The sequence below is a fragment of the Zeus faber genome (assembly GCF_960531495.2).
Source record: "Zeus faber genome assembly, chromosome: 20".
NCBI lineage: Eukaryota > Metazoa > Chordata > Actinopteri > Zeiformes > Zeidae > Zeus > Zeus faber.
This window is the reverse complement of record NC_137207.1, coordinates 28,587,747-28,600,016: the sequence shown is the minus strand read 5'-3', so window position 1 is coordinate 28,600,016 and position 12,270 is coordinate 28,587,747. Positions and strand designations below refer to the sequence as shown.

The following is a 12,270-nucleotide window of genomic DNA, read 5'->3' as shown; positions in this document are numbered from 1 at the left end:
AGTAAGCATCCTTGCTCCCTACCTAGTCACCATCCTCGCTCCTTAACTAGTAAGCTTCCTTGCTCCCTAACTAGTAAGCTTCCTTGCTCCTACCTAGTCACCATCCTCGCTCCTTAACTAGTAAGCGACCTTGCTCCCTACCTAGTAAGCATCCTTGCTCCCTACCTAGTCACCATCCTCGCTCCTTAACTAGTAAGCGACCTTGCTCCCTAACTAGTAAGCTTCCTTGCTCCTACCTAGTCACCATCCTCGCTCCTTAACTAGTAAGCGACCTTGCTCCCTAACTAGTAAGCTTCCTTGCTCCTACCTAGTCACCATCCTCGCTCCTTAACTAGTAAGCGACCTTGCTCCCTAACTAGTAAGCTTCCTTGCTCCTACCTCGTAAGCATTCTTGCTTCCTACCTTGTAAAAGTACTTGCTCCCTACCTAGCAAGTGACCTTGCTCTCTACCTAGTAAGCGTCCTTGCTCCCTACCTAGTAAGCATCCTTGCTCCCTACCTAGTCACCATCCTCGCTCCTTAACTAGCAAGCGACCTTGCTCCCTACCTAGTAAGCATCCATGCTCCCTACCTAGTCAGCATCCTCGCTCCTTAACTAGTAAGCGACCTTGCTCCCTAACTAGTAAGTGACCTTGCTCCCTACCTAGTTAGCGTCCTTGCTCTCTACCGAATACGCGTCCTTGCTCCCTACCTAGTAAGCATCCTTGCCCCTACCCAGTCAGCGTCCTCACTCCTTAACTAGTAAGCATCCTTGCTCCCTAACTAGTAAGCTTCCTTGCTCCTACCTAGTCAGCGTCCTCACTCCTTAACTAGTAAGCGACCTTGCTCCCTAACTAGTAAGCGACCTTGCTTCCTACCTAGTTAGCGTCCTTGCTCTCTACCTAGTACGCGTCCTTGCTCTCTACCTAGTAAGGGTCCTTGCTCCCTACCTAGTAAGCTTCCTTGATTCTACCTAGTAAGCGTCCTTGCTCTCTACCTAGTAAGGGTCCTTGCTCCCTACCTAGTAAGCTTCCTTGATTCTACCTAGTAAGCGTCCTTGCTCCCTACCTACTAAGCGTCCTTGCTCCTATCTAGTAAGCGTCCTTGCTCCTACCATAAAGCGTCCTTGCTCCCTACATTGTCAGCGTCCTTGCTCCCTACCTAATAAGCATCCTTGTTCCCTACCTAGTAGAATGTCCTTGCTCCCTTCCTAGTAGTGTCCTTGCTCCCTACCTAGTAAGTACCAAGTAAGCCTCCTTGCTCCCTACCTAGTAACCAACCTTGCTCCTACCTCGTAAGCATTCTTCCTTCCTACCTAGTAAAAATACTTGCTCCCTACCTAGTAAGTGACCTTGCTCCCTACCTAGTAAGCTTCCTTGATTCTACCTAGTAAGCGTCCTTGCTCCCTACCTACTAAGCGTCCTTGCTCCTATCTAGTAAGCGTCCTTGCTCCTACCATTAAGTGTCCTTGCTCCCTACATTGTCAGCCTCCTTGCTCCCTACCTAATAAGCATCCTTGTTCCCTACCTAGTAGAGTGTCCTTGCTCCCTACCTAGTAGGTACCAAGTAAGCCTCCTTGCTCCCTACCTAGTAACCAACCTTGCTCCTACCTCGTAAGCATTCTTGCTTCCTACCTAGTAAAAGTACTTGCTCCCTACCTAGTAAGTGACCTTGCTCCATACCTAGTAAGCTTCCTTGCTCCCTACCTAGTAAGTACCAAGTAAGCGTCCTTGCTCCCTACCTAGTAAGCGCCCTTGCTCACGACCTAGGAAGCGTCCTTGCTCCTATCTAGTAAGCGTCCTTGCTCCTACCATTAAGCGTCCTTGCTCCCTACCTAGTAAGCGTCCTTGCTCTCTACCTAGTAAGCGTCCTTGCTCCATCCTAGTAAGCGTCCTTGCTCCATCCTAGTAAGCGTCCTTGCTCCATCCTAGTAAGCGTCCTTGCTCTCTACCTAGTAAGTGTCCTTGCTTTCTACCTAGTAAGCTTCCTTGCTCCCTACCTAGTAAGTACCAAGTAAGCGTCCTTGCTCCCTATCTAGTAAGCTTCCTTGATTCTACCTAGTAAGCGTCCTTGCTTACTACCTAGTAAGCGTCCTTGCTCCCTACCTAGTAAGCTTCCTTGATTCTACCTAGTAAGCGTCCTTGCTCACTACCTTGTAAGCGTCCTTGCTCCTATCTAGTAAGCGTCCTTGCTCCTACCATTAAGCGTCCTTGCTCCCTACCTAGTAAGCGTCCTTGCTCCATCCTAGTAAGCGTCCTTGCTCTCTACCTAGTAAGCGTCCTTGCTCCATCCTAGTAAGCGTCCTTGCTCTCTACCTAGTAAGTGTCCTTGCTTTCTACCTAGTAAGCTTCCTTGCTCCCTACCTAGTAAGTACCAAGTAAGCGTCCTTGCTCCCTATCTAGTAAGCTTCCTTGATTCTACCTAGTAAGCGTCCTTGCTTACTACCTAGTAAGCGTCCTTGCTCCCTACCTAGTAAGCTTCCTTGATTCTACCTAGTAAGCGTCCTTGCTCACTACCTTGTAAGCGTCCTTGCTCCTATCTAGTAAGCGTACTTGCTCCTACCATTAAGCGACCTTGCTCCCTACCTAATTAGCGTCCTTGCTCTCTACCTAGTAAGCATCCTTGCTCACTACCTAGTAAGCGTTCTTGTTCCCTACCTAGTAAGCTTCCTTGATTCTACCTAGTAAGTGTCCTTGCTCCTACCATTAAGTGTCCTTGCTCCCGACTTACTTACCTAGCTACCATTTACATTTACATTTACATTTACATTTACATTTAGTCATTGATCAGACGCTTTTATCCAAAGCGATTTACAATTATTCAAACAGCGACGGACGCAGCCATCAGGAGCAATGAGGGGTTAAGTGTCTTGCTCAAGGACACTACAGCATGCTAGCAGGAGGAGCCTGGGATCCAACCAGCAACCTTTAGATGACTAGACCACCAGCTCTACCGCCTGAGCTACCATCCCCCTACCAAGCAGCACAAGGAATTTCAAGGTCGTAAGATTATACACTGTGATTTCATTGAACTGGTTTTAAACTGCTCTGAACCGGTTCTTACCTCAGGCCTGATGAATGTGGGCGGAGTCACAGTGAGCTTCCTGCCGATGGACTCTCTCTCCAAACTACCAGAGAAGAAGAAATACTCCAAGTTCTTCCACACCATCTACTGCTCTGCCAGGTAGAACCTGTCTGTCTGACTACCCCTCTCTCTCTCTCTCTCTCTCACCACCTGTCTCTCTCTCAGCCTGTCTCACCAGATCACACCCTCCCTGAAGCAGATCTCCTCTCCAGGTGCGGTGCTGGTGATGGAGCTCGCCAGGTGAGTTGTTTTTGCAATTTATAATTTTAGGAAACGATTCATCCCGTCAGTCTGTAACTACTTAGTACACACTAGCATGCGATGTAGTACACGAAAGTAGTCAGTCATATTATGCTCAAATAGTATGCAACAAGTACCAGGATAATGTACTACATCTAGTGAAATATCTTAGTATGAAGTTTGACATTGTACGATGTAGTATACAGTGTGTAGTATGCAGTACGTAGTGTGTAGGATTTAGTGTGTAGTATGCAGTGTGAAGGATGTAGTGTGTAGGATGTAGTGTGTAGTATGCAATGTGTAGTATCTGGTGTGTAGGATTGTAGTGTGTATGTAGTGTGTAGTATTGTGTAGTAGTAATTGTTTGGACAGCAGTTTAATGTCAATTTGATTGAAAGTTTTTAATGAAAATGTCAAATTGTAGTAAATCCTTGGGGGGCAGATTTTACTTAGTATTTTTAGGTTTATGTTCTGGTATGTTTATGATAGCATTTATGACATGAATAAAATGTGTAAATATTTAATTTGAGCTGCATCCTTGTTCTCACTGAATCTTAAAATTAAAATGTACAAATGATGATACTTAATTTCATGGTTTTACTAAGTTTCCCGGGCGCTGCACCCGAAAGGCCACGGCCTGCGGGGCCGTCCATGGTCCTGTGAGGTTCGATGCCATCTGTGCTTCAATGGCAGTTTAGACACTTCATCACTACGCTCTGTAGCTTTTTCATGTTTTTTCCGATATCTTTTGAGTTGAACAGGAATCATGGAACCGTTTGTCAACGTTTCTAATGCCTCTTTTTGTACAAGAAATGATTCAAAGTTTCAACATTTGGTTTTGGAGCGTTTTAAAAACTACACGTTCTACACTTCTAACTACACGACTGCTGCACGTTCCACTAGATTCAAGAGGTTTATTTGTCACATACATATACATACTTTCATACATATATGCAGGGAAATACGTACAATATGTTCTAGACTGAACACAGTAGCTACCTAAGAATTTCTACTTGACTAACTGATTCCTAAAACGTAATGCAGTACCCTACAGATGCTGTGACAGAAATAATAATATAATATTATATATATATATAATATATATATAATATATTATAATATAATAATAATAAAATAAAAATAATTATAATAATGTCAATATATAATTTTTTTTTTTTAAGATATATTTTTGGGGCATTTTCCTGCTTTATTCGAGAGTGACAGTTTGGGGAGAGAGGGGACGACATGCAGCAAATGGCCTTGTGCCAGAATGGAACCCAGGCTAAGGACTCAGCCTTGTATATGGTTCTCTCTACCCGGTGAGTCACTGGGGCACCCCTGAAAGTATTATTCACAGATCATTAGAACGTCCTGGCGTGGCAGCCCTCACAAATGCTCTTCAGCGTCACCAGGTCTCCGCAGATGATTGCACAGTGCAGCCACCACCAGGTCTCTGCGGACCGTAAGAGCGTCACCCTAACTGGGCGTGGCTGTTAGCTTGGGTGTTTGTCAATGGGACGCTATTTGCAACAAGGTTAATTTGAATAGGAACAGGCCAATTTTGCACAAAATGTATGAGTAATACCTCATTTAAATTTTGTGCAAATAGCACCGCACACAGAGACGCTGGTTGCGTGGCAATGCAGCTAATCGTGCATTTCACTGTTTTCGGTGCTTTTTGAATAAGACGCTTTTTCTGTTATTTGCGGCGGTTTAGCAACCCCAAAAGCCACGCCATCCTTTTGTGAATTTGCCCCTCAGTGGAATCCGATGTTGTTGTTATTGTTCTCAGGTTTCTGTTGGAGCTGAACAAGGAGCAGGAAGAGTCTTTCAAGCACAAAGTCTTTGAACTGGCCGGAGCGGCGGGATTCGAACCCTGGACGCAGCAGGAGGACGACAGCCACGCCATCTTTTCTCTGAATGGAGAAGGAATGACCTCTGAAGCTCAAACTCACGTTTAATGATCTTTTACATCAGAGAGGAAAAAAAATGGTTTATTGGATACTTTTACAATATTAAAGGATGAGTTTGTCAGAGTTTCTATTCTCTTACTTCCTGTTTCTAGTCTCTTGCCTGTAGCAAAAAACTCCTGAAAAAAACTCCCAAACTCCCAAAAAACCTGATAAAATGTGCGGCTTTCAGACTATTTATTTTATCAGTAAAACATATAAAGATTGTCACTTTATATTGTTTGTTTCCCGCTATCTAAAAAGAGATTCAATCTTCTTTTTAAGTCTTCAACGTTTGCCCCATTGGACTGTACTGGAGCACAGTGAGAAGAGCTGGAAGAAATGGACAAGCTACCCTTTCATATGTTTCTGAGACTTTTCACTTTTTGTTGTATTCACGATTCGCCTGAAAAGTAACGTTTTATGAAGTGAAAGTTTTTGTTCCGTCAACTATTTCAGCCGCACTGCAAAACAACAACAAACCCAAACTAATGAACATTCAAACAGTTGAAACATTCTTCCGAACGTTCTTTCTTCTCATCTTCTCCTTCTCCTTGTCACTTCCAGCGGCCGCCCACTTTGCCCTTCCCTTGACCCTTTTTGCTGCAAAGACACAAAACAAGGAGGATGATGAGGAAGATGAACACTCCCTTCTGGAATGACATCACTCTTTATTTACCAAAACAACACACGCAGGCATATTTGGACTTCTGAGACTTATATGCCCTTATTTGGAGTTCCCCCTTCCTGGCTGAGACTTATATGCCCTTATTTGGAGTTCCCCCTTCCCTAGCTCAATTCACTTGTCTTTCTTCCCAGAATGTGTGCAGAACTCTGAGTTTTCTCAAAATGTCGAGTGATGAGTGGAATGGAATTCCGATTGTCCATTCACCTCGATGAAACTCCGTACGAGGCGCTACTTTGCAGCCTCTAGGGGGGCACTACATCGCAGCCTGTAGTAGGCGCTATGTCTAGCCTCTAGGGGAGCGCAATGTCCCAGCCTCTAGAAGGGCGCTATGTGCCATCCTCTAGGAGGCACTACGTCCCAGCCCCTAGGGGGCGCTACGTCCCAGCCCCTAGGGGGCGCTACGTCCCAGCCCCTAGGGGGCGCTACGTCCCAGCCCCTAGGGGGCGCTACGTTCCAGCCCCTAGGGGGCGCTACGTCCCAGCCTCTAGGAGGCACTACGTCCCAGCCCCTAGGGGGCGCTATGTGCCATCCTCTAGGGGGCGCTACGTCCCAGCCTCTAGGGGGGCGCTATGTCCCAGCCTCTAGGAGGCACTACGTCCCAGCCCCTAGGGGGCGCTACGTCCCAGCCCCTAGAAGGGCGCTATGTGCCATCCTCTAGGAGGCACTACGTCCCAGCCCCTAGGGGGCGCTACGTCCCAGCCCCTAGGGGGCGCTACGTCCCAGCCCCTAGGGGGCGCTACGTCCCAGCCTCTAGGAGGCACTACGTCCCAGCCCCTAGGGGGCGCTATGTGCCATCCTCTAGGGGGCGCTACGTCCCAGCCTCTAGGGGGGCGCTATGTCCCAGCCCCTAGGGGGCGCTATGTGCCATCCTCTAGGAGGCACGACGTCCCAGCCTCTAGGTGTGCACTACGTCCCAGCCCCTAGGGGGCGCTACGTCCCAGCCTCTAGGGGGGCGCTATGTCCCAGCCCCTAGGGGGCGCTACGTCCCAGCCTCTAGGGGGGCGCTATGTCCCAGCCCCTAGGGGGCGCTACGTCCCAGCCGCTAGGGGGGCGCTACGTCCCTGTCTCCAGGGGGCTCTCGGGGGGGAGGATGCCTGCCCCGTTGCACCTTTTTATCAGGCAGCTTTGTTGTTTTTAAGCGTTTTTGGCTTTCCCCGTTGACAGATTGCCCACAGAAGCAAATTGCCGAAAACGGAGCTAGGGGTCCATTTACCTTGTTTTTGAGCCCCTGCCCCTCTTAACGTCTCTGCACAGACCAAAATAAAACCAAATTATCCTTCAATATTATTAAAAACCTCTTCAGTTCAAACACGAAGGAATAAACTTACAACTTCTGAGCGTGATGGATCCTGTTCAGCAGGACGTTGATCTGCAAACAGGAAGTAGAAACGTGAGAGATCCACCCCTCCTCTTCCTCCTCCCTTACCCTTCTTCCTCCTCCCTTACCCCTTTTCCTACTCCTCCCCTACTTCTCTTCCTCCTCCTCCCCTACTCCTCTTCCTCCTCATCCCTTACTCCTCTTCCTCACCTCATACTTCTGCCTCTTCATCCTCTCGCTCAGGTCAAACTTCTCAGACTCCAGCTCGTAGATCGTCCTCCACATCTCTCCAGCTCGCTCCCTGAGATAGATAGAGAGATGGATGGACAGACAGACAGACAGACAGACAGACAGACAGACAGACAGACAGACACGTTACTGTCCCTCACACCCACCTCAGAGCATCCTCCTTCAGGTCGTCCATCACCAGAGGGTTACGTCGCTCTGTCAGAGTCTTCTTCTTTATCTCTCTCCCAGTCTGCTTCTTCCCTCTCCTCTGCTCCGCCTGAGAGAGACATTTAATCACCAAATCACCTGCTGACATTTAGTCCTACTTTCCTATTTTTTTATATAATAATGAAACTAATATATGTATTATTGTTATTTATTTTCAGTCATTTTTTCTGTTTAGTATATACAGTATTTTTATACAGTAAATTTTTCTATTTTCATTCTCATTACTTTAAAATTAGAATCTCTAAAACCCAGACTCCGTGTTTCCAGGATCATTCCAGACCTTGGCCAGGAATCCTCCAAAGTGAGCACCCATGTTGGACAGAACCTTCTTCTTCTTCGCCTCCTCCTCAGCTCGCTTCTTCGCCTCCTCTTCCTCCTTCCTCTGTCGCTCTTCCTGAGAGAAGAGGGAGACATTCTATCCTTTTAAACATTTCAATCCGCTTGTAATTCATTTGTGAGGAAAGCAGCCAGACTGGTAATAATAAGGGGGTGGGGTAGGGTCAGGGTGGGGTCAGAGGTCAGGGTGGAGTCAGAGTTCAGAACAGGGCCTGGCAGGTCAGGGCGGGATTGTGTTGTACCGCAATCCTGGTCTGGCGTTCCCGCTCCTTCTCGGCTCGGACTCGCTGCTGCTCGGCACGCTGTGCACGGCGAGAGTCCTGGAAGACAACAATACGTGTGCACGCTCTCTGGAGACACGTGCACACTCCTTGGAGACACGTGCACGCTCTCTGGAGACACGTGCACGCTCTCTGGAGACACGTGCACGCTCTCTGGAGACACGTGCACGCTCTCTGGAGACACGTGCGCGTTCTCTGGAGACACGTGCACGCTCTCTGGAGACACGTGCGCGTTCTCTGGAGACACGTGCACGCTCTCTGGAGACACGTGCACGCTCTCTGGAGACACGTGCACGCTCTCTGGAGACACGTGCACGCTCTCTGGAGACACGTGTGCATTCTCTGGAGAGCCTACATGCACACATCTAGCTGTAAGAGCTTCATGCCATTTCATTCAGTCTCCTCAGAACATACAAAGCTCAGTCGCTGCAATTATGACTCACAAAATCATAAACATTTAACCATCGAGTAAAATGTAAAATGTGAGTGTGAGAGAGAGAGAGAGAGAGAGAGAGAGAGAGAGAGAGAGAGAGAGAGAGAGAGAGAGAGAGAGAGAGAGAGAGAGAGAGAGAGAGACTTTACAATCCTGTTCTTCAGTCCTATCAGCTCCTCCTCCTCCTTCTTCCTCTGGTCAAAGTGGACGTCGATCAGCGTCTGGAGCTCCAGCTGGTCCTTCTCCATGCGCTTCCTGTGGATGTCCTGGAGAGGAGCACACAGAGCTTCACCTCCACCATGATGGATTCCGTTCTGGATATCTAAAGGAGCTCTGATTTTGTGGACAGGTGACCCACGAAAAAAGAGCAATAAAATGTGATTTGAACATGTCCCAATCAGTTCATATTGTGACACTCCACCAGAGGTTTCTGAGGTTGGTTAGTTCTGCTCTCCATTGACTTTCACAAATTCAGTCTTTAAACTTTAGACTAAAATATTAGTAGATACAAATGTTCCTTGATGGTCCATTAATACAGAACTCCTTTGTACACTGGAGGCTGGTTGGTATAATCAAATTCAGAAGTAATGGATGTTGATAGGAATCCTTTCCATCCTTTCCAGCAGTGTTAGATCAGACACCAAGGGGCGCTCTACTGCTGCCATGGCCTGGCAGAGGCCCTCCTGGTGGTGTCTCTCAATCATAGGCATCAATGGGTTCTTAATCAAAGATGTTTGAGTCAAGCAGCAACCACCATGGCAGGTGTTGAAGCCATTTTGTAAAGTCTTTAAACTGCAGTTCAGCTAATGCCCACTAGATGGGGCTTGAGAGAACCTCAGACTGAATGGAAGTCAATGGAAATAGAAGAAATGTCTCAATACAGAGTCAATAAAGAGTCTCAATAGCTAGTGATAGCTTGTGATTTTGAAAATCTGCCCAAATTTGGAAAGCTCCAGTTCAGATTCCTGCAAATATGGCTGCGAGCGTAAGCCAGACTCGAGGTTTCAAATAGTCTCTTCAGAAACTAACAGGTGACATCACAGATACAGTGGTACCTTGACTTACGACTGCATCTACTTACAACTAATCCAAGATACGAGTAGCAATAGTCGCGAAAATTTGTATCGACTTGTGACCGACTGCTCCAGGATACGACCGTGGAAATTTGCAGTTGGCGCGTCGGCGGCCAGTCAGCAGTCAGTCAGCAGTCAGTCAGCGGGCAACCTACATCATGTGTGCACGTAGTTCGTGGCTTATCGATATTTTTTTTTCTAGTTTTTTCGATATTATTTTGTTTATTTTCACCCTTCATGATGAGTCCTAAGAAGAAGGATGATGGAAAAAGAAAAAGGCAATGACTCCCATTGAAACTAAGAAGGAAATCATAGAAAAAGTGTGGTGTATATGGGAAAAATTGCCTCGACATACGACTGTTTTAAGATACGACCATTCTTATAGAACGAATTACAGTTGTAAGTTGAGGTACCACTGTACTAAGATTTGATACACTTTGTAGTTTTTTTAAATTTCTTATTTCCACATAAGTTGAATCAGAATGCGCCCAAAACAACGGGAATGTTTCACAACTCACATCGAAGTCGACCCGTTCTCCTTCAGGAATCTTTGGTGCCACCAGTTGAGAAACAATAGGCCTGGAACACAAACAGGACGACGTCCAATCAGATTCAGAGGTAAACATGGAAAATGTTCTTCACACCACAGGACTTACTTGTATTTTGGGCGCTCATCTAGAGAAGAAAAATAGAAGGAAAATAAATGAAGAGTCTTTAAATGTGATGACAGAAAGGAAGGAGAAGGAGCAAGACAGGCTCAGGTAAGTCTCACTGGGTAATTCAAGTTAACTTAAGTCTTGATATGTACATCGAGTAAAGGTAAGTCAAGTTAAGTCAGGTTCAGTTAAGTGAAGTTCACGTCGGGTTGGTCAAGATAGGTTTAATGGGTGATGAAGGTCCGACCTCCCTCTGTCGGCTCCTCCTCTTCCTCTGTCAACTTAAGGTAAGTCAACTTAAGGTAAGTTAAGTTAAGGTAAGTGAAGTCAAGTTAAGGTAAGTTAAGTTAAGGTAAGTTAAGTCAAGTTAAGTAAGTCTTGTGGGTAAGGTAAGTTAAGTCAATTAAGGAAAGTCAAGTTAAGATAAGTCTTGTTGGGTAAGTCAAGTTAAGGTAAGTTAAATCAACCTAAAGTAAGTCAACTTAAGGTAAGTTAAGTTGTGTTAAGGCAAGTCCAGTTAAAGTCAGTTAAGTCGAGTTAAGGTAAGTCTCACTAGGTAATTCAAGTTAACTCCAGTCTTGATAGGTATATCGAGTTAGGTAAGTCTTGTTGGGTAAGTCAAGATAAAGTAAGTCAACTTAAGGTAAGGGAAGTTAAGGTAAGTTAAGTCGAGTTCAGTTAAGTCAAGTCAAGGTAAGTCAAGTTAAGGTAAGTCAAGTCGAGTTCAGTTAAGTCAAGTTAATGTAAGTCAAGTAAAGGTAAGTTAAGTTGCATTAAGGTAAGTCAAGTTAAGGTAAGTCAAGTTAAAGTAAGTTAAGTCAAGTTAGGGTACATTAAGGTAAGTCTCACTTAGTAATTTAAGTTAACTCAATTCTTGATAGGTACATCGAGTGAAGGTAAGTCAAGTTAAGGTAAGTCTTGTTGGGTAAGTCAAGATAAAGTAAGTCAACTTAAGGTAAGTGAAGTTAAGGTAAGTTAAGTCGAGTTCAGTTAAGTCAAGTCAAGGTTAGTCAAGTTAAGGTAAGTCAAGTCGAGTTCAGTTAAGTCAAGTAAAGGTAAGTTAAGTTGCGTTAAGGTAAGTCAAGTTAAGGTAAGTCAAGTTAAAGTAAGTTAAGTCGAGTTAGGGTACATTAAGGTAAGTCTCACTTAGTAATTCAAGTTAACTCAATTCTTGATAGGTACATTGAGTGAAGGTAAGTCAAGTTAAGGTAAGTCTTGTTGGCTAAGTTAAGGTAAGTTAAGTCAAGTTACAGTCAGTTAAGTCAAGTTAAGGTAAGTCTCACTAGGTAATTCAACTTCAGTCTTGATAGGTACATCGAGTTAAGGTCAGTCTTGTTGGGTAAGTTAAGTTAAGGTAAGTCAACTTAAGGTTTAGTTAAGTTGCATCCAGGTAAATCAAGTTAAAGTCAAGTTAAGCTGAGTTAAGGTAAGTTAAGGTAAGTCTCACTAGCTAATTCAAGTTAACTTCAGTCTTGATAGGTACATTGAGTTAAGGTAAGTTTTGTTGTGTAAGTGAGTTAAGGTAAGTCAACTTAAGGTAAGTCAAGTTAAGGTAAGCAAACTTAAGGTAAGTCACATTAAGGTAAGTTAAGCCAAGTCAAGGTAAGTAAAGTTAAGCTACGTCAACTTAAGGTAAGTCTTGTTGGGTAAGGTAAGTTAAGGTAAGTTAAGTCAAGTTAAGGAAAGTCAAGTTAAGGTAAGTCTTGTTGGGTAAGTCAAGTTAAGGTAAGTTAAATCAACCTAAAGTAAGTCAACTTAAGGTAAGTTAAGTTGTGTTA

The 12,270-nt window shown here is 45.2% G+C and overlaps 2 protein-coding genes across 2 annotated transcripts in view; one reads left to right on the top strand and one right to left on the bottom strand.

Annotated features, from left to right (window-relative positions):
• The window catches only part of dnaaf3l (dynein axonemal assembly factor 3 like), a gene marked incomplete at its 3' end in the record, with an annotated part of 10,526 nt that extends 5,263 nt beyond the window's left edge, over window positions 1-5,263 (top strand). Inside the window, exons 8-10 of the mRNA XM_080021356.1 lie at window positions 3,047-3,161; window positions 3,228-3,302; window positions 5,095-5,263. Coding sequence (XP_079877482.1) covers window positions 3,047-3,161; window positions 3,228-3,302; window positions 5,095-5,263 — 359 coding nt within the window. The remainder of the gene's footprint in view (window positions 1-3,046; window positions 3,162-3,227; window positions 3,303-5,094) is intronic.
• Window positions 5,264-5,606: 343 nt separating this feature from the next.
• Window positions 5,607-10,750, bottom strand: LOC307245956 (troponin T, slow skeletal muscle-like). The gene is made up of 10 exons (XM_080021709.1): window positions 10,740-10,750; window positions 10,493-10,511; window positions 10,355-10,415; window positions 8,913-9,029; window positions 8,292-8,369; window positions 7,994-8,107; window positions 7,653-7,762; window positions 7,468-7,558; window positions 7,268-7,308; window positions 5,607-5,854 (listed from the first exon to the last, which is right to left on the bottom strand). Exons 4-10 carry the CDS (start codon window positions 9,009-9,011, stop codon window positions 5,809-5,811), a joined length of 579 nt encoding a protein of 192 aa, XP_079877835.1. The 5' UTR covers window positions 9,012-9,029; window positions 10,355-10,415; window positions 10,493-10,511; window positions 10,740-10,750; the 3' UTR covers window positions 5,607-5,808.
• Between the last annotated feature and the right edge of the window lie 1,520 nt (window positions 10,751-12,270).